At 54.3% G+C, this 22,947-nt stretch overlaps 1 protein-coding gene across 5 annotated transcripts in view; it reads left to right on the top strand.

The window, feature by feature from the left end:
• Window positions 1-22,947, top strand: part of STARD10 (StAR related lipid transfer domain containing 10) — a 34,292-nt gene that overhangs the window by 7,581 nt on the left and 3,764 nt on the right. For 2 of the 5 annotated variants that reach the window (XR_010946173.1, XM_067750257.1), the window contains 3 exons: window positions 2,902-3,213; window positions 15,017-15,217; window positions 22,568-22,715. Coding sequence is in view for 4 of the 5 variants with exons in the window: in XM_067750257.1 (XP_067606358.1) it covers window positions 2,902-3,213; window positions 15,017-15,217; window positions 22,568-22,715 (661 nt within the window). In the remaining variant the exon portion in view is untranslated. Of the gene's footprint in view, window positions 1-2,400; window positions 2,533-2,901; window positions 3,214-15,016; window positions 15,218-22,567; window positions 22,716-22,947 lie in introns of those variants that run through there. The other 3 variants (XM_067750258.1, XM_067750260.1, XM_067750259.1) reach the window with 3 other exon arrangements.

Raw genomic sequence — 22,947 nt, 5'->3', positions numbered from 1 at the left:
GCTCTTGGTCACACATTTAGGAAATGGTATAGACAGGATTTGAACCCAGTTCCACAGGCCCTTTGCACTTCCAGGCTGTGGGAAGCAGGGATGGCCAAGTCCTAGGGCTCCTCTCCAGACTCCTCCCCCAGGTCACCCATCCCAGCCCTCCTAGCCTTCTCTCTGCTGCCCAGGGGTGTTTGAGACAGGATATGAATCTGCTTTGATCCAGGCATGTTTGGGAGGCTGTCATGAACCCTTGAGCTAGAGATACCTAAATTCCTGGGGTTTGGGGGGGCCTGCAAGGGCAAATTAATGATGAATACGATGAGGAGTGATGCCCCAGCTAGCCTGGCCTAAACTTCCAGGCAGGGTTGAGCCCAGGGCATAGCCATCTGAGCCCAGAGGTACCAGGTCACCCACTTTTACTGCCCCAAGACCCAAAAGATTCATTCTTGGTTAATCTATATTTGGATTTGAGTGTTGGTTTGATTTCTGCCATGTGTACCTCCCTGAGTTTGTGTGTCTCAGGCTGGCAGTGCTCTGGAGGGTGGAGAAGTCCTGTCTGTCCTCACTGCTATCTCCTGCTGTCACCCCAGCCTTATCTCTTCTACCCTAGACTGGGTGATAGGCATGAGAGGGGTACTGCCCTGGTGCCTGCTGTCAGCTGAGATGTGTGTCATTGGGGCCCTAAGAAGGCAGGAGCCGCCAGGCCAGTGCTCCTCTCTCTTTTCCTCGTGGCAGATCCCAGAGGCTACAGTTCACAAAGCAGGCTCTGTGTACCCCTCTTTGAATCTCCCATTAGCCTGGGTATGAGGCTGTCAGATAAAACCACTGAAGCCAGGGGAGGGGCAGTGAACTGCCTAGGGTTGGGGTGGAGGCAGAAGACATGCATAACAGAGAGCCAGAGCGCTGGCCTCCTGAACCCAGATCCAGCCCCCCTGCCACCCATTTCTACACACTTAAAGAATGTGGGTTAGAAGGGGTGAGGGTGATTATCTGACTATGCCCCTCACACTGGAGATCTAAGGTCATCACACAAGCCTCATGGGGACCTGCAACTCATTTTACAAGATTTACTTTGCAGAATGGACCTTGGGGTCACTTGCCATCAGGGCTCCCTGCTCACCCCCTCCACTTTTAAAATTGGGCCTGATTCACACACATCTCAGAGCCCTAAGCACTTCAGGAAGAAACACCTCTATTTGTGAACCCACCGTGACAACTCCTTATCTTTCTCCAGCACCTTTAAGAAAAGCTGTTCCATCCCAGAGCTCTAGGATGGTGAGGCTAGGAGGTTATACATTCTGATGCTCGCATTCTACAGATGGGAAGCTAAGGCTCAGAAAGATGATGGGGACAGCCAGAGCAGAGGAAGGAACCCTGGGGTGGGAGGAGGCTGAGATCTGGGTTCTGGGAAGGATGGCCATGTACTCTCCGTGTGGCAGTGGACAAGTGATGGGCACTTGTGCCCTATTAGCTGCCCATCCAGGGGAGCTCACCACGGGCCCTAGCTCTCCTTAGCCCTCTGCAGTCAAGGGCAAGTCACTAGGGTCAGTGAATGCTAGCCTTGGGCCCATTGCCCCACTCATACTGGCCTCACCTCAGAGAAATTGAACTATTGGCCTCAGTTCACACGGGGCAGCTGGAGGCAGAGCTGGCACTAGGACCCAGGGGGGCAGGTAGCAGCCTCCCTGGCTGAAAGGGGTGGCTGGAGTACTGGTGGACCTACCTACCCTGTGGCTGTGGAGCTCTGGACAGCTCCGCCTGGGGAGGGACAGGGTAGCCCCAGAGCTCTGGGGCCAGATGCTCTTGAGAGCCTAGTCTAATCCATGCAAGGTGTGTGAATACATGCGTGGGTGCTCAGGAGGGGTGGTGGTGGACAAGGGCCAGAGTCGGGCTGGAGGAGAGCCTGGTTAAAGCTCCCAGCCGGGAGTGAGATGGGAGTGGCTAGTGGTTGTTGGGGGCTGCAAGCTATGGGCTCTTGACTGTGGTAGGGGGAGTGTGCCCATCTTTGGGTCTCTGGGTGGTTCCTTGTGTCTAATTAGGTTGTTGCAGAGGTGTGTACCTGTGAGTATGGGAGGGTGTTGAAGAGAAGGGGTTCGCAGGTAACTTCCAGAATCCCTCTTCGAGCACCTCCTCGCCCTTCTTCTCAGAGCCCACTCTATCTGGGCCCCTCCCCGACCCCTGCCTGAGGACTGGTAGGGCCAGGTCCCCTTCGGAGGCGGGTAGGGCGGGCGCTAGGACCCGGCGGGGCGGGGCGGGGCTCCGAGACCCATCTGCTGCACCTCCGCAGCCAGGAAAATACCGAGCGCCGGCGAGCGGAGCCCCCGGAACCCCCAGCCTAGCCCGGGGAGAGGGAGGGAGGGAGCGGGGGCGCGCGGGGCGGGGGGGGGGGGCGCGTGGGGCGGGGCCGGCGGCGGGACCCACTGCTCCTCCCCCCAGAGCCCCCGCGCGGCCCCGGTCGCCTGGGCAGCGCGGCGGCGGCGGCGGCGGCGGCAGAGGCGTTCGCACCTCCGGCCCCGGCGGGCCCCGGCGGAGCAGCTGGCACAGGTGAGCGGGCCGGCCCCGCAAGCACCCCACCCCACCCCCACCACGGGCCCCGCGCCGGCGCCGCTGCCGAGTTAGTTGAGCCAGTCCGGCCAGCGCTGCGCGGACCCCGCCGGGCCGTCCGTCACCTCGGGTCGCGGCTCCCCCCGGGTCCCGACGGGCCCCCCCCCCGCACCCGATACGCAGACCCCACTCCGGCCCCCAAACCGGAGGTCTGGGTCGCGCCTAGCGAAGGGGTCGGGGGGCGTACTGCTCTGTACCGGCGGTGCGCGCTGGCCAGCCCCTGCCTGTCTCTCTCTACCCGCCAGGACCCCGGACAGCCGCACCCGCGCCCCCAGCGCACTGACTCCGGTTCCCAAACCGGTCTTTCAGGTCCCTGGAAGGTGGCGTCAGCATCTGCAGCCGCGTCGACGCTGTTGGAGCTTCCGCGGAGGACCCAGGAGAGCCGGACTAGGACCAGGGCTCTGGGCCTCCCCCATGGAGAAGTCAGCTGCCTCAACTGAGCCCCAGGGGCCTCGGCCAGTCCTGGGCCGCGACAGCGTCCAGGTGCCCGACGACCAGGACTTCCGCAGCTTCCGGTCAGAGTGTGAGGCCGAGGCGGGCTGGAACTTGACCTACAGCAAGGCCGGCGTGTCTGTGTGGGTGCAGGCTGTGGAGATGGATCGTACCCTGCACAAGATCAAGGTAGGGTTGCCCTGCAGCAAGTGTAGTCTGCACTGCACCCTTACTTCCTCTGACCAGGGAGTCTCCTGGTCCTCCCGCAGGGTTACAGACACCCGGTTGCACACCTCAGACTCTCCTGTGAGAAACCAGGAGGAGGCACAGTTTGCTGGGCAAGCCCCCATCTCACAGGTGGGCCAACTGAGGCCTGGAGAGGGGGTGTGACTCCCTCTGGCTCACTCAGCCAGAACCCAGGCTTCTGCACACCCCTGCCTGATCCGGGGAGGTGGGCTGCTGTCAGGCCTACCTAGGAGAATGGTCTCCCTCAGGGAGCCCTCTGCCCATGGAAGCCTTCACCACGTCCTGACTTGAGTCATCTGAGGAGGGAGACTGAGCCCTTCTCTCCTGAGTTCTTGGTTCTCTCAGCCTGAGCTGGGTCTCTTTCCCCACTCTCTGCACCCTTGGGTGCCAGGGATCTGATTCCTTCCTGTCTGATGCTCTGCTCTTCCCCCTTCCCTCCTGGCTGTTCCCTGAGTCTCTCCTGCAGGGACTCAGGATCCTGGCTGGCAGATCCTGAAAGCAGGGCTTAAATGTCTCTGCCTTACACAGGGCCAGACTGGGGGTGGGCTGGGGGAGGAGAGGACCAGCAGATGCAAGGAAGATGTAGGCACATTCAGCCTCCCTCACAGCCATCAACCCCATTCCTCACAACCCCCTGATTTTCTTCTCTTTGCTTAGATAGGGCCGGCTTGGGGTTTGGGACCCCGTGAGCCCACCTACCCTGGGGAACTAGATGGGGAATAGGCTGGTGAAGGCTCTGATTAGAGGCCTCGGTAGCTTCCTCCAACATAACACATCTGGCATTGCTGTGAGTGCCACTTTGCAAGGGGGCAGGTCTCCCTTCAGTGGGGTGCTGGCAGTAAACTGTACCCTTCCCTTTCTCTTGCCTCACCCTTCCTGCTGTCCTTCTCGAACATGTGGAGGAGTGTATTCCTGTGGTGGAGGCGGGCAGAGGTGGAAGCAGGACACTGAACTCAGAGGGCACTCCTGCCCGTCCCCTACTTCAGCCCCTCTTGCCTGGGACCTGCTCTTGGATTTGGATTTAGCTCTGGCATCATGGCCTCATACCAGGGCCAGAGATGTCTGACCTTCCCACTCTGACCCTGTGCCTTTCTGCCTCACTTTGTCTTAGTCATTTAGACCTTTGTCCACCTGTCCCCGTGTGGTCTTCTGGCTCACCCATTCTGTCTTCCCTTCTCCCTTCTATAATTCTCTGTCTGCACCCTGGCTATCTGACTGTCTCTTTCTCTCTGGGTTTCCATGTGTGTCTCCCCTCCTGGGACTCTCTACCCAGGCCTGAGGACCCTGGGCTGGGGCCTTCCCGGAGGCCTGACCTGTGTCTGAGCCTGAGGAGCAGGGAAGGGCAGGGCAGCTGGTATGTTCCAGCTTAGTGCTCTCTGAAGACAGGGACAGGTCCTATCCTTCTTTGCGTCCTCAACCTCCAACACAGACAGAGCAGGGATGTTGGTTGAATGAAGGGTGGAAGGAAGGAAGGAACAAAGAAACAAACTGAATAAAAGGTGAGCAAAGTTGTGAGAACAAGGTTGTTTTCCTGACTGTGACCTAGGAAAGGCTCAAAGGCTGGGCTGTGCAGTGGGGTGGGGAAGTGTAAGTTCCCCACCGAGCTGGCTCTCCAGAGGGAAGAGAAGGGGAAAGTCTGAACTGAGACCAGTACTCCCACCCTCTGTGTCAACAGGGCGGAGCTGCCTCCTCCAACTGGCTTGGTTAATGAATAAACCCAGCCTAGTCCAGGACTGGAGTTGGCAGTTCTGGGGACCAGAGTGCCACAATGGACCCCTTGTGGCCAGATCAGATTTGTCAGGTGTTCTTCCTTGGGAGTGGAGGGGACTTGGAAAAACAGGGGTATTGTGGGCTTGTGGTCAGGGCATACACCTGACCTTCCTTCCCTCTCAGACTCAGCAGAGGTTGGAGGTGCCTTTACAACCCCAGTTTCATACTCACCCCTCACTGGGGTGCAAGTATGGACACCGAGGTCCGGAGAGGAACGGGGGCCAGCCCAGACTCACACAGCCAAGTCCCAGCAGAGCCAGACTTGGCACCCAGACCTTTAGCCTCCCTGCCTAGTTCTCTCTGCTGTGCTCCCCACAGTGGAGGGGGGACTGGGGCCAGGAGGTGAGCAGAGCTGGGGCCTAAGGAGGAGGCTGGGGCCTTGGTTACGGGCATCCTGAGATCTCTGATCCCCTCAGCACAGCCAGATGGAGCTGTGGGGGACAGGCAGAGGTCTCTGAGCTCCCCATCCCCAAGATTCCAGGAATCCATTTCTGGTAAGAGCCCCTGCTCTGAGCCAAGCGTTTCTCTCCATGGTCTAATTTACCCTCTGGCCAGTCCTGGGCAGTAGCAGGCTTGTCTCCATGCTACAAACAAAGAAACTGAGGCTGAGAGAGGTGATGTCACTTGCCTAAGGTCATGTCAGCTGAGGCAGGAGTGGAACCCAGGCCAGCCTGGCTCCAGAGCCCCTGCCTCTCTCAGCTTGGGCTTACATCTTAGTCAACATTCTGGCATTTGACCCCATCAATAACTCTTTGAAGGACGTGGTGTTCTCATCATCCCATTCTTGTTTGATAAATGAGAAAGCTGAGGCCCAGAAAGGGGAGTGGCTTGTCAAGGTCACACAGCAGGTCTGAAGCCAGAGTCCCCTGGGTCACTCTGGGAGGCTGCGACTCAACCACAGGTATTTGTTGAGCTCCCCCCTCCCCACAGCCTGTTCTGGGCCTGCCCTCTGAGCTGGAAAAGCTCCTGTACATGCCCTGTGTGCATGATCCCAGGTTGGGGGAGCGGGTCCACCTATCTGCCTACCTGATTGATTTCCTCCACCTCACTCCCTTTCCCCCAGGCTTATCTTCTCCCTGCCCCTGCGTCCAGAGGTTTCTGGAAGACATTGTGGCTCTGGCCCAGCACTTGGAGCCAGGACAAAGGGACAGGGCTGCTGGAGGCCACCTCTTCCCTTTCCCTCCCTCCTGGCCTCCAGCCTGGTCTGGTCCCAAGCCTGCACTGTGCTCCGGGCACTGGAGAGGAGGCAGATACCACCTCCTGAGAGGTCAGGCTTCGTCCCAAAGGCAGACGCTGCACATGGATCCTGGGTCCAAGGCAGAGGGAAGCTTGGAACCTGAATACAGGTCTCTCAGTGCCCAGGCCAGGCTTCCCCACAGCTCCTGTAGCAGTAGAGAAAAGGGAAACCGGGGCGTCTGTCACTTATTAAAGCAGGGCCAGCTGGGGAAGAGGCTGAGGTCTAGTCCTGGCTATGGTATTCTTTTGCTGTGTTTGTGACTGTGGGCACATCCCTGCCCTCTCTGGGTTATGTCTCCATCTGTGCCATGGGGCTCTCCTGGCTCCAAGGGCCTCTAAACTCAACGCCTGGGCTGGGGCCCATGGAGAGGGATGAGGCACAGGGGACAGAAAGCAGGAGATGACACGGCCTGCCCAGCCCTGCCCTGGATGCTCATGTGCTCGGGCTCTCTGATGCTGCTGTGTACCTAGCCACCTGAGAGGCAGAGGAGACCTGGCCCCTGTCCTCAGAGGTGTCCAGACCTTGGTGGAGAGAAGACTGACAATTCCAGGTGACCCCCTGCCCACTGCATGAGGCAGGTGTCCATAGGCAGACCACAGAGGCAGGAGTGGGCCCGGTGGGTAGGGGCCTTGAGGGGCTTGATGGTTGAAGCAGGGGTGCGAGGTCTCCTGGGGGAGTGCAGCTGAGAACCTGAGGTTCCTCTTGCCACAAAAAGCTGGGTGGTGGGGACCTATCTCCTCTGACTTCCTGTCCTATGACTCTTCCTCTTCCCCTTTGGAGAAAGCTTCAGTGACCCCTCCCTGACCTGTCTCACTGGCCACCTGCTTCCACACCACAGGCCCCCTGGGTTCCAAGCTCTTAAGCCAGTGCTCTGGCCTGTCCCCTCTCAGCACCTCATTCTCTCCCCCTGTAAAATTTGGGATCATCTCAGGGATATCCAAGGACCCTTCTCACTCTTAATGGTCCATGGGACTCAAAAGGGTCATGGGGAAGGTGGGGACAGCCGCAGGGCCAGGTGTTTTCTTCATGTTGTCCCACTGAGTCTTCACAACTGTCCTGTGGTAGTTGTGAGTCTTATGAACTCCATTGAACAGATGTGAAAGCTGAGGTTCAGGGCAAGAATTCACTTGTGCAGTCAAACAGCTAGAAGGTAGCCGAGGCAGGATCAGAGCCCAGGTCCTTGAGACTCCAAGGCCGAGATCTCTTCACTCCCTTGGGCCTGCTTATTAGCACCATTGGGCCCTTCCGTCTCCTGGACCCTGTGGCTCAGAACCTACCCCTGTCTTCTGCCTTCGGTCTCCCTGTACTGTGCCGTTGTGGGAGGGCACCCTGGAGTGGTCCCAGCTGAGCAAGAGCCCAGTCCTTACTGTGTGACCTTGGGGGGTTACTTCACCTTAACGAGTCAGTCTTCTTATCTGTGGTGGCAGAGGCAGGAGTTAATTGAGTTTTAGGGGTTTGGATTCAGTGAGTTCAGGTTCAGGCTGGGCCTCTGCCACCTCTGGGGCTCAGTTTCCCTCCTCTACAGGAAGAACTTCCTTCTCTACAGGAAGTTGCTGGGCAGGTGGTTTGTAGAGGCTGTCCTGGCCTTAGGCCATGGTAAAGGCTTCTGCACTGCTGAACACAGAGTAAGGATGGAGAGCTAAGGCCATGACAGTCTGTGCCATCTGAGAGGTCCCTAGATGGGGCTCCTGAATCCAGGCTGAGGCCCTGAGACCCCTATCCTGGATGGCTCTAGCTCTGACTTGGTGTGAGGGCAGCTGGAGGAAGTAGTCCAGAGCTGTCCTCAGGGGAGAGACAGGCCCCCAGAGAGCATGACCCCAGCGGGTCAGGGTCTGGACCTTCAGGTGCAGGAAATCAGAGAGAGGAAAGGTCAGAGGTGGCTGGAGGCTTCAGGGAAGTCTTTGTGGAGATGCCTGGGTTGGTCTGAGGGGGAGAGCACAGGGTCCAGAGTCCTGGCCATGTGGCCTTGGGCAGATTGCTGCCCCTGCCTAGGCTTTAGCTTCCTCATCTGTCACATGTGAATAGTAGTGCTGCCCTGCCTGTCTTTGGGCACTTCATTCAAGTTGGGGACAAAGAAGGAAATCAAACGAACCCTGCCCTCAAGGAAATCCCAGTTGGATGCTGGGACAGACACTTATCACAGGAGCTGCAGAGACCCAGAGCAGGCCTCTGAACCAGCCTTGGGGGCCAGAGAAGGCTTCACAGAGGAGGAATTCTCAGGTGATCTGTTTGGAATTGGGTAGAGAATGAGGAGTACAAGTTTGACAGCATTGGGAGCATTTCATACAGAGGAACAGCTGTGTAAAGACCCAGAGGCAGGAAACAGGGCAGTGCATTAGGAGAGCTGCAGGTGGTTCATTGTGGGGCTTGGAACTCAGGGGGCAGGAGGTGATTAGACAGCTAGACCAAGGCTCTAGGATTTGGGTCCTGGAGGTTCTAGGGTACCAAGGAGGGTTTTAGACAAGGTGGGTGGTAGGAGGAAGATGCTGCTGTATTTGTCTGGACAGACATGCCAAGGCCTGCACTAAAGCAGGGACTGTGGGGAATGGAGCAAGGGATTGCATCCAGAAAGATTTAGGAGGGATAAAGGATGGGACATGGTGGTTACAGCATAACTCTTGTGCAGGCTGGGATGTAAGATAGTATGGACGTGCAGCCCCCTGGGGGCAAGGGACTGGTGGGGTGGGTGGCTTCAGTCAGTGTCCATCCACGCTGGGGCTAGAAGAGCCCTCAGCCCCCAGGCTGGCTCTGTTCCTCCATGACCAGGTCCCCAGGCTCTGGCTTTTAAACTTTAACGAGCCCCAGCTCAGTTTCCAGCCGAGAGTCTTTAAAGTTTCAAGAGATGAGAGAAAGGAGGCAGTCCTGGAGACAGATGGGTTTTCTTTCTTCCCCTGTGTCTCCATGCCTGGCTGGGCCACCTGGAGCCAGGGCTGCGGGTGCCATGACCCCGGAGGCCTGGTACTCTTTAGGGTTCTGGGACCTGAGCTGGGCCGCTCCAGTCTGTTCATGAGGGGCCAGCGGCCACCGAGATAGATGGGAATTAAAACTCTATTCCCACCCTGCCCCCTTACCTTTACCCCTGATCTGGGCAGGTGAGCATCCACCCTCCCCACCCCAGCAACAGGTGAGAGGAAAGGTACTCAGACCATGCACTGGGCTCGAGGTGTCTCTGTCCCTCCCTGTGCCTCACTTCAGGCACGCTTGGTCAGGCCTCGATGCTCTGGGACCCCTGGAGCTGTAGCAACACAGGGAGTGGAAGAAAGTGTCAGGCGCAGAACTTAGTGATGGGTCCCACATCAAATACAGACTCCTCTCACCTGTCATTAAAGAGAGGCTGGGCAGGTGGCACTGGGCAGCTGGAGCTGTTCTCTGGGGTTTTAGCATAATAATTGCCTCCCTGCCTCTCAGCCTGGCTCCCTGAAGGCAGCTACTTGCTACCTCTGACCTCTCTCTAGAATTTTTATGGCTTGGGGCAGTTGAACAATGCCTACAAGTTTACCTCCCTCCCCTTCCCCTCCGCCACCCAATGGGAAGTACAGCTAAATACTGCCTTTGGTCTCCTCTGCATTGCCTGGGCCATTTAATCTCATCCTTCGAGTTCCCTGTCACAACCTGCATCTAACCTTCGTTTCCTGAGAAATCCCGCTACCATCTCCTTGATGCCTCCTCCCTGTTTTTGGACCCTTCTGGATTGCCTGGGACCTTGTACTAGACCAGGGAAGTGATGAGTCTTAAGGCAGAGGCCTGACAGCCAGAGGGGATGGAGTTCCCTTGTGTGTCTCCAACATTCATTCATTCAACACATATTTATTGTTCACATACTGTATACCAAGTATATCCAGGAATTTAGTGGCAAACCAGACACATCAGACCCTGTTGTCATGAGTTTACATCCTGAGGGAGAGACAAGCAAAATAGAAGCAAATAACTAAATAAGATACCAGATGGTTGTCGTGTGTTATGAGGGCAGGATGATGTGATGGGAGTTGTCTGGCCTTCTGTGTGTGGAGCTGGATTGTATGTGCCTGTGTGTGTGATCTGGTCCTTAGTTGGGTAGATTGTGAGCCCCTCAGGGGCAGGGCACCTGACAAAGGTCATTAAATCTATATTGAATGTGTTTGTGTGTGTGTGTGTGTGTGTGTACACGTGCCTAAGGTTGGGTGTATGTGCTCTGAATGTGAGACTCTGTGTGTGTTTCTGTGTCTGGCATTACTTTGTGTGTGTGAGTCACACCCCCTCACTGCAGCAGAGTTGTCTCTGATCCAATTATGTCTCCTCAGCTGTCTCCCAGTGGCTTCCGCCCCCCAGCTCAGCTCTGGCTCTGCCTCGGTTTTCCCCTCCCTGCTTCCCTGCAGCCTCCTGTCTTTGCCTCTGGGCATGTCTCTGGGTCTCAGAGTCTCCCCTTGGGGTGTGTTTTCTATCCCTGTCTTTAATGGTTACTGCCTCTGCCTTTATGTCTCTACTTGTTCCGTTTCCTCCTTTTTGTTAATCTGTCCTGGTTATTTATTCGTTCAACAAACCTCTTCTCATGTCTCCCACCCACTCTGCCAGCCACTGTGCTGGTGTTGGGGACCTGGAGTTGGACCAGACCTGGGCCCTGCTCTTAAGGCCTAGTGGGGAGACTGATGGAGATGGTGACAGCCCTTCGTGAGGACTCAGGTCGAGGGAGACGTGGCTGACAACGTGGTGGGGGGCAGTGGCGTCTGGGTAGGACCTGTGGGGCCCATCAGGAGTCAGGTGGCAGGCTGAGAAGGTCTTGGTGGGTGCGGACTAAGGGTGAGGAAGGAGAGGAGGCAGAGCCAGAGTGGGGAGGACGTTTTGGTTAGGATTTGATCTTGAAGGCAGAGAGAGGCAGCAGAGGCTTTCAAGCTGGGCAGTACCATCATCACTGGGTTTTATTTTTTAATTTTTTTATTGTATTTTATTGTATTTTATTTGTGGGATCTTATTTCCTTGACCAGGGATCGAACCCGGGCTGGCAGGAGTGAAAGCTCAGAGTCCTAACCACTGGACCGCCAGGGAATTCCCAGCACTGGGTTTTAGAAAGCTCCCTGGCCCCAGGTGGCAGATCAGCCTGGGAGCCAGGAGACCAGTGATGAGGCTGTGGCTGCACCGGTCCAAGCAAGGATGTTGAGGCCTGCCTGGGTCTGGCGAAGAGGAGCTGTTGGGAAGGTCATGGCCAAGCAGAATCCCAGGTTCCAGGCACAGGCGGGGAGCAGAGGGGAGTGGGCATTGGGGTTGGATAATCCAACAGTAGTGGATATGGTGAGGGTGAGCCTATGGGCTGTCCAGGGGGTGACGCCCAGGAGGCTGTTGAAAATGCAGTCTGGAGCTTGCTAGAGAGCTTTGGGGGCATGAGGCCACTGGCAGCGCCTGAAGTCCAGGGAAGTGTTTATCCAGTTTGTGTTTGTCTGCTTGCCTGTGTGTCAGCCCTGGCCCCTGCCTTGTCTCATCGATTTCCCCGACCCCCTTTCTTTTCTTGCAGGCCCACCCACTCTCTGCTCTTTCTCAGGTCTCCCTCCTCTGTCTGGCTCCCCCACCTCAGCCAGGGCTGGAGCAGAGTGGTGGGAGCTCCAGACCAGGAGGTCAGCTTCCAAGAGATCAGAGCAGGATGTTCCTCAGCGGCAGAGGCCTGGGGGTGGGGCGGTGGGGGTGGGGGTCCAGGGAGGCTGCTGGAGACTAGGTAGGGGGAGGGGAAGGGGGTGGAGGCACAGTAGGGATGAGTCACTCAGCCCTGCGTGGAGAGCAGCAGAGGGGCCTAGCTTGGTCTGCCTGCGCAGCCTCTGGGAGCTGTGTCTAGGGGAGATATGGCAGTACCTCCGCCTACCACCGGTCTCAGGAGGGCCGCACTTTAGGAGAGAAGATGGGTTGAGGTTATCTGGTGCCAGATCCCCTTCCCTTCAGAAGAGGTTGTCTAGTCATTTTACAGGTGAGAACTCTGAGGCTGAAGGTGGGGGAAGGAGAGCCTGTGACGGGCCCACACCAAACCTGCTCTCTGTGTCCTTCCAGCTCCCCTTACTCCAGGCAGAGCTGCCCCAGCAGCCCCAGCCCCTAGCGTGGACCCTCCAGGGATAGTCCTCATCTGGCCAAATGCTGGCCTACCTGGGATTCCAGAGCAGAGCCTGGTTCTTAGGGAACAGCTTCAGGGGTGGACTTTGGGTCGACACTGGGTTCCAGGATGGTTATTCACTTCACTTTTCTCAGCCACCATTTACAAAAGGGCATAATCTTCCCTCCTCATGGGTAGTTGAGAGGATGGAATTAGGAGAATTTGCAAGGCCCTAGTGCAGAGCCTGTCACAGAGCTGGCACGCTCTTAACGTTTGCTGAATGGGTGAATGAATGAACAGTCTGAGGTACCCAAGGGACAGCTCCATTTCCTCCCGCGTCCATCCTTGTTCACTTGGGTTACCTTGTGGAACTGCATGAGCCTTCTCCTTCCCCCAGCCGGTCCAGGCCATTTCCAGTCCCCTCCAGCACCTCTGCCAGGAGCCTCTTTCCCCTCCTTACATCTGGGTGCCATCTGTTATTCTGTTCATCCTGTAGGACTCTGCTTAGGTGTGCCCGTCCCTGTACCTGCGTCCCCCTGCTTCCTTCTGTCCCTGCCATGAGCCCCCAGGATTTTCATGCCTGTGTCCCAGCTGAGGGTGGAAGGACCCTGAGTCCCCTCTGGCTTTACTCTCGGCATGGCTACACCACACAGAGCATTTCCAGGCGATTCAGCATCAGCCTGGGCAGCCTCAGGCCCATCTCAGCAGAGTCCAGGCTCCCAGGTCCAGGGAACAAGGACCTCGGGATTCTGGACAATACACTTAACCTAGAAAAAAAAAAGTATGGTTTCTTTATCTTATATAAACTCTATTGTACCAACAGTAACAAGAACCCAAAAATGATAAATTAATCCTTCAGTGCCTCAATTCCTGAGTAAAACGTCTCCCTGTTTCCTTCCAGCTCTCATTCAAGGGTGTAGGTAATTTATGTACAGTTGAGACCATGGCACAGATGCAAGTTTGTGTCCTCTTTTGTTCGTTTAACGTTGCATCTGTGGATATTTCTCATATTGCTATAGAATCATTAATTCAGGAACATTTCTGGCAACTGCTCCCTGCCAGACCTCTTCTGGGTTCTGAGGGGCCCCTGCCCCTGCCCTGAGGGAGACCACAGTCCTCAGTAGCTGGGCAGTGATCTTCAAGGTGATGTATCATTCTTCTTTTTTTTTTTTTTTTTTTTGCGGTACGCGGACCTCTCACTGTTGTGGCCTCTCTGGTTGTGGAGCACAGGCTCCGGACGTGCAGGCCCAGCGGCCATGGCTCACGGGCCCAGCCGCTCCGCGGCATGCAGGATCTTCCCAGATCGGGGCACGAACCTGTGTCCCCTGCATCGGCAGGCGGACTCTCAACCACTGCGCCACCAGGGAAGCCCAGTGCAACCAGTTTTTGCTGTCACTAACTGGGTAACAGTTTTACCATATGCTCACAAGCAGTGGTTCTTTTATATACTTCTGCTATTTACTAAATATAAACTGATACTTCAGTACAGATTGAATTTACTTTTCTTTATCAGAATTATTAAAGATCTTACAGAAAGTCCCAGAATCTCCCTTCACCTGTCTCTGCCCCCGCCCCTTACACTCCATTTTATGAGGATGATGGCAGAAGTAGTAATCAGCCTCGAGTGCCACAGAGAGTTTTACAAGCGTCCAGGGGGTTTTCACAACGACCCTTCCTTCTGACCTCCACAAAGCAGTGAGGGCCACCAGGCACGGCCCCAGCACTCTAAAAGTCAGAGAAGCTCACGCGGGCATGGCCTCTTTGCTGGCTCACCTGTCCCTCCTTACATTCAGGCAGCATTTCTTTACTAGACCATGCCAGGCACTGGGGGTGCCAAGACGAGCAAGGGGCCAGGATGAATCGATGCATCGCAGTGTGTGCTGATGAAGGGAGGCGGTGGGGTGGAGGAGGAGGCCCCAGGCCAACCTGCGTAAGTTAGGGACATGGTAGGTGGCCTGGGCAGGACACAGCCAGGCTGAAGTTTGAGGGCAAAATAGCAAAGAACCAGCAGGGGGAGGTCCTGGGAAAGCAGGACTTATTAGATCTCTCTCCTCCTACACACCCCCACCTCTGCTTCCCCTGATGCCCTGTGTCAGTGCCCTTGAGCTGCTCTTGAGATTTGGTGGGGACATGGGAAGGTCTTAGGGGTCTCCATTCTGGGGGCCCCAGAAACCCAGAGGCAAGGGCAGGTGCTCTAGCAGCTTGGCTCGATGATGGCTGTGTGGGGCCTTTGGGAGGGGCAGTAGAGGGCCCTGAAGCCAGCAAGCAGGTGGTGCGCAGCCCTGGGAGGAGGACTTGGAGCAGACAGGGCAGAGGGGCCGCTGGAGCTGAGCCTCTCACGTGCCGTGTGCCCTGGGTCAGTGTCTGTATCTCTCAACACCTGGACTGACATGGTGAGGGCAGTGCCTGGTTGTGGGTTGTGAGGGTGGAGGCTGTGGACTTGTGCAGGGCCCTGGTATAAGAGGGCCACGCACCCCCTCCCTGTGCATCCACCCTGTGGCAGGATCTGGGGCACTTTTGTTGTTTTAAACTTTGTTCCTTGCCCCTTCGTGTCCTGCCCTTTGGTGTTAGCAGGAAAGTGCTCCCCTCGGCAGGGCCTGAGAAGTCAGGGAAAATTGCCGGGGCCTAGGGCTGGAGAAGGGCAGCTGCTGCTGGGGGCTTTATGTACAAGTCTCATTTAATCCTCACAGCTCTGCTCCGAGGGGAGGATTATCCCTGTTTCACAGATGAAGATATTGGGATTCAGAACTGAAGTACTTTGCCCAAGCCAAGGCCACACAGGCAGGAAGCAGCAGGACAGAGGCCTATCTGACCAGACAGCCTGGAATTGCTGCAAATGTGAGCTTGTGGGGCAACGCGATGGCCCAAGTCTTCTCAGAGGAGACTTCCAGGTACAGAGCTCCAGTGCTGAGCTTTGGAAAAGCCCAGCCTTGCCTTTAAGCCCAGGGAGGGCTGAGGATAGAGTCGGGAATTTTGTTCAGAGGAAGAATCTCTGAGCTTCGCCTGCCTGGTCAGCAAGCCTTTCTGAATCCAGTGAGCTCTGCGTAATAACCATCAATTAGGGCTTCCCTGGTGGCACAGTGGTTAAGAATTTGCCTGCCAATGCAGGGGACGTGGGTTCAAGCCCTCGTTCAGGAAGATCCCACATGCCGCGGAGCAACTAAGCCCGTGTGCCACAACTACTGAGCCTGTGCTCTAGAGCCCGCGAGCCACAACTACTGAGCCCACGTGCCACAACTGCTGAAGCCTGCGCACCTAGAGCCCGTGCTCCGCAACGAGAGAGGCCACTGCAATGAGAATGCTGCGCACCACAACAAAGAGTAGCCCCCTCTTGCCACAACTAGAGAAAGCCCGTGCGCAGCAACGAAGACCCAACGCAGCTAAAAATAAATTTATTTTTTTAATTTAAAAATAAATTAAAAAATAATAGAGCTTCTCTGGTGGCTCAGCGGTTGAGAGTCCACCTGCCAATGCAGGGGACACGGGTTCGTGCCCCGGTCCGGGAAGATCCCACATGCCGCGGAGCAGCTGGGCCCATGAGCCATGGCCGCTGAGCCTGCGTGTCCGGAGCCTGTGCTCCGCAACGGGAGAGGCCACAACAGAGGCCCGTGTACCGCAAAAAAAAAGAAAAGAAAATAATAATAATAATAACCATCAATTAACTAAGGCAGTCTCCAGTTGCCAGCGTGTTTGTTTTAGCTGGGCCAGTCCTGCCCCTTGATGAAGGGAGCAGAAAGTCCTGACACTTTGGGGTCAGGCACACCCAGGCTCTGGTTCGCTCCACCACTGTTAGCTTTGTGGCCTTGGTTAATCATTTTACCTCTCTGGGCCTCACTTTCTGCATCTGTAAAATGGGGGTGATGATATCCATCAGGGTGTTGGGAGGGTAAGAGACAATATCTGCACAGGGTGCAGCTTGACGCCCTTGACGGCAGAGGCGGTTTGACCTAAATTTCAGCCCCTGTGGGGTCCGTGGTCCAGGTGCTGCTGTCTCTTTTGTGGCATGATGAGTTAGTGATTTGGAGCACATGGTAATGGTTACTGAGGTGGTAGCTATTGTTTGGGGCTATGATTGATTTGACAGCTAGTGCTCCACCCGGGTCAGGAGTGCTTTCTCTGTTTTAAATACAGTTCTTTTGGGAAAGGGTGATTTGCTTAATAGTTATTCCTTTAACAAAACTGCTAAAATGCAATGTGGTGAGAAGTCAGTACAGGCACGTTTCAGAGCCCAGATGGACCCTGAGGCACGTTTCAGAGCCCAGATGGACCCCTTACCCTTCTCTGGGCCTCAGTTTTCCCAGTGGTGACCTGAAGAGTAGTGGTGGAAAAGATCATCTCCTGGGTCCGTAGGACTTTGGGATAATCCATGTGCCCCATATATCCCACGGGCAAGGATATTGGAGATCTGCTGTGTGAGGTCTTGGCATTTGGGCCAGACTTGGATCCATCTGTCCGTGTCTCAGTTTGCTTGTTACTGCCCTGGCCATTGGCCCTCAAAGCCACACCACAGCCCCATGGACACGACCTGACTTCATTTCCTCTGTCTCAGGTCAGCCATCTCCCTGGGTCCTGGGAGATACTTCAGCCCCTTCCCCCACCACTTCCCTCTTCTTGTGGAGATTCCTCTTTCTCTAATGCTGAGCACTGGGAAGGCATCTCCCAAAGAAGGACGGGGCAAGGGGTGGGAGAGAGGAGGGTAGAGTGAGACACCGCTGGGGCACTGGACCCTGCTCTTTTCTTATTTATTTAAGCCTCCAGGCTTTTGCACCCACCAGTCTCTCTGCCTGAAATGCCCTCTCTCCCCTTTCAGCAATTCAGTTTCTTTTAGGTTCAGTTGCCCTCTGATCCCACAGTTCCCATGCCCACCCCCTCAACCCAGCTCATTCTCTAGTGGGATTTTATGTCCCCATCTCTCCCGCTGCCCACTTGATGGGCCCTCTTTAGGGCAGGGCCCAAGTCTGGCTCACTTCCCAGTTCCCTGCTGCCCAGTTGCAGCCCTTGCACACAGCTGACTCCGGGCAGTAGTGAATGGATGGACGGAAGGGCAGGGCCAGGTGAGGCAAGAGAGGCGCCTGGGGCCCAGAATGTAAAGAGGCACATGCAGACACGGCCTGGTCCTGGCCGTGTGGAAGGGTGCGTGGCTGCTCGTGGAAGCCTGCTTAAGTAATAACAGCTACTGTTTTGGGGGTATCTATGTGCCAGGCATATTGCATACATTATCTCATTTAATTTAATCACAACATACCCATGAGATAGGTACTTTTTTAAATTTTAATTTATTTATTTAATTTATTTTTGGCTGCATTGGGTCTTCTTTGCTGCACGCAGGCATTCTCTAGTTGTGGTGAGTGGGGGCTACTCTTTGTTGTGGTACGTGGGCTTCTTACTGCGGTGGTTTCTCTTGTTGTGGAGCACAGGCTCTAGGTGCGTGGGCTTCAGTAGTTGTAGCACACGGGCTTAGTAGTTGTGGTGCATGGGCTTACTTGCTCCGCGGCATGTGGGATCTTCCTGGACCAGGGCTTGAACCCATGTCCCCTGTATTGGCAGGTGGATTCTTAACCACTGCGCCACCAGGGAAGCCCTGAGATAGGTACTTTTATTATCCCCATTTTTCACATGAGGAAACAAAGACTCAGGTGAGTTCAATCTTGTGCCTAAGGGGAGGAACTGGAATTGGAACCTGGGATTGCCAGACTCAAAGCCTGCAGGAGTCACCCCTGATGGCCTTTCTTGCTTGTCCATTCCCTTCGACCATGGCTCTATGGGGTTCTGGGCAATCCCAGTTCCCTACCTCATGGGGTTTGGAGAGAGTGGAGTGTAGGGGGTACACAGTCTAATTTCTCTCGTGTCACCTGCTCCCTCTGGGCCTCAGTTTTCTCAGCTGTAAAATGGCTGCATGTGGGACTTCCTGCTGTAAACCAGGCCTTAAGGGCTTTGCAGCCAAGCATGGCTTGCTCCTTGGCTGAGCAACCCCGGCACTGCCTCCCGTTCAGTTCTGGTTTCCAGGAGGAGCTCCCAAGCATCCAGCCAAAGTAAGTGACTTGCGCAGGGCCCAATGGCTGTGGACTCTGGTCACAGCCCCGCCCACCAGGTGCTCTCCAGTGACTCACCTCTACCCCTACTTGTCCCTCCAGAAGCCTCTTAGAATTACCTTGCCCATGTGGTGGCTGCAGCTGCACACAGGAACAATGCTGGATGTAATTTACCCCTCTTGGCTCATGCACGCAGCCTCCTGGGGGCTGTGGAAAGAGCCGGGCCCAAAGCCAGACTGGCCACCTGGACCGCCTCGGTTTCCTCACCTGCAGCGCTGCCTCCACAGCTTGAGTTCTCCCCTTCCCAGCAGGCCCCACAGCTGACCTTCCTCCCTAGGAGCCTGCCGTGAGCTTGGGAACCCTTTGAAGTTTCCTTCTTTATCTTAAAATGTTATGCAGAGTTTATGCTCAACTCAGTGCCTGGTCTGTCTCGTGGCTCTGCGTGCTCCTCCCACTGCCTGCTGTCCCAGAGGGAGGCCCCTGGTCCTGAAGCCACAGAAGTCCAGAGGGAGAAGAGGCAGTCTGGGCAGTGTAGGCCTTTCTCAGAGTGCACCCAGCCGTGGGTGCAGCTTGCCCTGGGGGCACCAAGGCTGGCCTGAGGGAAGAGGAATCCCCAGGCTGGAGTCTAACCTACAAAGCATAACTCTTCTGTCACTACTCCTTCATATACAGTCACTGTCTGGAGGACTTGCAAAGCCAAGCCAGCTTCCATACTTGGATTTAGAGAAGTTGTGGTTTCCTCAGAAGCCACACTTGAGTGCTCCTTCATGGTTAAGAGTATCGGAAGATCCGGTTTTGAAGTTCTGCTGCTTTCTTGCCGTATGATTTGGACAGGTTGCTTCCTCTCCTGAGCCTCAGCTTTCTATTTTGCAGCACAGCTCACCGGGGGATGAAGAGTGAGTGTGTGTGTTGAATGTCAGGTGCAACACCCAGACCTCAGTGTCGCTGCACAGTGGAAGTTTGTCTGTATGCTCCTGACCATGCCAGCTCCGGCCTCTGCCATCTTCTCCATCCCATCCTTCTCATCACTTTGTTCAATCACTCATTTATTCGTTCACTCATGTTTCATTAGTCTCTCTCAGTCTGATATAGCTCCTGAGTCTTTCCTTGACTTTCATGACCCTGACACTTACAGGCCAGATATTTTGTAAAAGTCCCTCATTTGGGGTTTGTCTGATATTCCTTATGATTAGATTCAGATCATGCATCTTTGGCAGAAATATCACAAAAGTGGTACCTGTATTTTTTTTATTGCATCCTATCAGGAAACATCCAGTTGTAACTTGTCCTATCACTAATGATGTTCACTTTGATCACTTGATTAAGGTGGTATCTGCCAGGCAATGTGAAATTACTGATTTGATGGGAAGGAACTTTGAAACTATATAAATACCCTATCCCTCATTAAACATTAAATTTATTTATTCATACCTGTATATACTTTGCTTTCCTATTTTATTCAGTGGAATATAATCTGTTACTATCATTATTTATTTTAATACACGAGTTGGCCCAGCTTTAGCCCATGGTAGGGGACCAGCTGTCCTGTTTGCCTGGGACTGAGGGATTTCCTGGGATACGGACTTCCGTTGCTAAACTGACAAACCCTGATGAGTTGGTCATGGAACCAGCGGGAGCCCTTCACACTGGCTCCTGTGTCTGCTGGGCAAGGTCCCTATCATTCTGTCAGTACATTGTCCTTACTTTCTGGCACAGTGAGATGTTCCAGGTACATCTTATACTTAACTCCGACGTAGCCCTGGAATTACGCATTTCTCCAAGAAGACCTGGAGGCAGGACCTTTGAGTATTAGGCTGCAGCACACCATGGGCTCTGGAGCAGATGGAACTCATTCAGCTTCCCTACAGGCCACGCTGTTCTCTCTGCCAGGGCCACTTGCTAGATGCCTACCTTCCATGCTGAGCTGCTCCATGAAGACTGATTCCCCACATGCCTCACCCCACACAGCTGACCACCTCCTCTGTGCCCCACTGGGCAGTTTGGGTACCTCCCCGTTTCCAAGTTGGTCTCCTTTCTCAACTGGAAGCCTCTGAAGGACAGGCCTCAGATTCATCTCTGACTCTTCTATGCTCTGCACAGAGCTGAAGCTGGTTAAATGACTGGATCTAGTCATACCACCTGGTGGAGCAGAAAAGCAAACAGAGGGCAGGGAGGGAGCATGACACACAATGAGTCTTTGCAGGCTAGAGCTGTCCTTGAACTTCGGTTTTCTTAACTAAAATGGGGCTTATCCCTCAGAGTGCTGCTGTAGGAATAAAATGTGGTAAAATGTGTAGAAAGCCCTTAGCATAGTGCTTGTGGTGAGCGCACCTCTCAGTATCTCTGGGAAACATTTTTATTTAATTTTTTTCCATTATTGCAGAAGCAGTACTATATATATTAGAAAATTAGAAATACAGACAGCAAAAAGAAAATAAAGCTATTATATGCTCATCATTTATAGATTGCCACTCTTAACACCTTAGCGATTGTGCTTCCCAGGCCTTTTCTGTGCATATATTTTTCCCCCAAAATGAGATTATATCATGCACTCCGTTTTGTAACTTGCTTTGCTTCAGGCAGCAACCTCCACCATTTTGTTTCAGTAAATTTTCAGCACATCTAATTAATACTCAGATCATACTCATATTTCTCCTGTTGTCCCAAATATGTCCTTATAGCTGTTGTGTCCAAGCCAGTATGTAATCCAGGACCACACTTTCTATCTGGTTATTTGTCCTATAAGTCTTAGTCTAGCCCAGTTCCTTCCTTATGACATTGACCTGTAGAAGAGACTGGACTAGTAGCCCTGCAGAATGTCTCACCATCTGGCTTTGTCTTGTATTCTTATGGTGACACTTAACTTGTTCCTCTGTCCATTGTATTTTCTGTTAAGTGAAGCATATCCAGGGCTTGATGAGTTCACTGGTGCCTAGAATACCCAGTGGGTAGTGTCCTTCCTGTGTCCTTTCATCACCATTAGTGGTGCCAGGGCCTAACCCAAGATTAGGGGGAAGGTGATGTGACCCCTCCCTCATATGGTTGCATGTATTTACTTTTTAGTAGAAAGTAATGTGTGGTTCCCTTGGCACCGTCTGAACACCCAGTTCTGGGAAACCTTTTTAAACTACACAATAGAACTTGTCCATTTGCTGAGGGGAACATGATCCTGGGGTTTGGGCTTTCGGGTGAAAAAAAATCACAGAACAAGGATATGGACTGAGTTTCATCTTGCTGAGTGTAAATCTAGTAAAACCTGGTTCTGTTTTTATTTGCTTTCCAGACATGTGATCTAGGTTAAATCCCAGCTTTGCTACTTACCAGCTGGGTGACCGTGGGCAAGTTCCTTAACCTCTCTGAGCCTTAAGTTCCTCTTTGGATTTCTTATCTGGTAGAGTTATTGTGGGGGTTAAATAAAAAAAAAAAGTGTCCTCGGCTGTTTTCTCCCCTAGATGGAAAGCTCTTTGAGAACAAGGCTAATAAATAGTAAGAAATCCAAAGATGTTTGTTGGGGGAATTCCCTGCGGTCCAGTGGTTAGGACTCCTGTGCGTCCACTGAAGGGGGCATGGGTTAGATCCCTGATCGGTGAACTAAGATCCCGCATGCTGCACGGCATGGCCAAAAACAAAACAAAACAAAACCCAAAACCAAACCAAACCAAACAAAAAACAAAGGTGTTTGTCGGATGGCGGAAAAAAGAGAAAAAGGAGGGCAAATGGTGATAAGTACCAGGTGATAAGTACCATGGAGGAAAGACATCGTCCATTTAGGCATTTATTTGTTCATTCATGCTTTCATTTCATTTAACATGTACTCGTACCAGGCTCTGTACTGAATCGACTGAACCTCTGCCCATGAAGTTCAGGGACCTGGAGGGCACAGATAAAGAGATTCAGTGTATGGCAGTCCAGAAAGTGGGCTGGGTAATTCAGGAAGACTTCCTAGAGGAGGAGACTGGGATGAATGGGGAGGTTTGGTGGCGGCTGAGATGGGGGAGACAGTCTCTGGATGCAGGGGCTTTTTCCTGGCACAGGTGGCTTCTGGGAGGGCTGGACAGGGCTCATGGCAAGAGGTGAGCCCATGCTGCCTTCAGAGGTCACTGTTCCTCCTGTCCTTCTCCTCCTCCCTCCTTGCCTGTCTGCCCTCCCATACCCTAGCCAGGACTTTGAGCCCTGTGTGACCTTGACAACCCATGTGTCTGTCTGCAGTGCCGGATGGAGTGCCGTGATGTGCCAGCAGAGACGCTCTACGACGTCCTACATGACATTGAATACCGAAAGAAGTGGGACAGCAATGTCATTGAAACTTTTGACATTGCCCGCTTGACAGTCAACGCTGACGTGGGCTATTATTCTTGTGAGCAGACGCAAGCACGCCGATCCCAGCCCCCTCCACCTCCATCCAGGCCTCCCACCCAGCCTCCTCCTCCCCCGTTCCCTCCTTGGGGTCACTCCCATGGCCAGGCTGCTCAGAGACCTGAGTGCAGAGATGTAGGGTTGCCCTCCCTGAATCCCTATCCACTCCCAGACACTTGAGCACACATGTGCACTCACACACACATATGTACTCCCATGTTCAAGCATACACA

Source organism: Pseudorca crassidens, chromosome 9 (genome assembly GCF_039906515.1).
Source record: "Pseudorca crassidens isolate mPseCra1 chromosome 9, mPseCra1.hap1, whole genome shotgun sequence".
Classification (NCBI taxonomy): domain Eukaryota; kingdom Metazoa; phylum Chordata; class Mammalia; order Artiodactyla; family Delphinidae; genus Pseudorca; species Pseudorca crassidens.
This window is presented reverse-complemented; position numbering and strand designations above follow the sequence as displayed.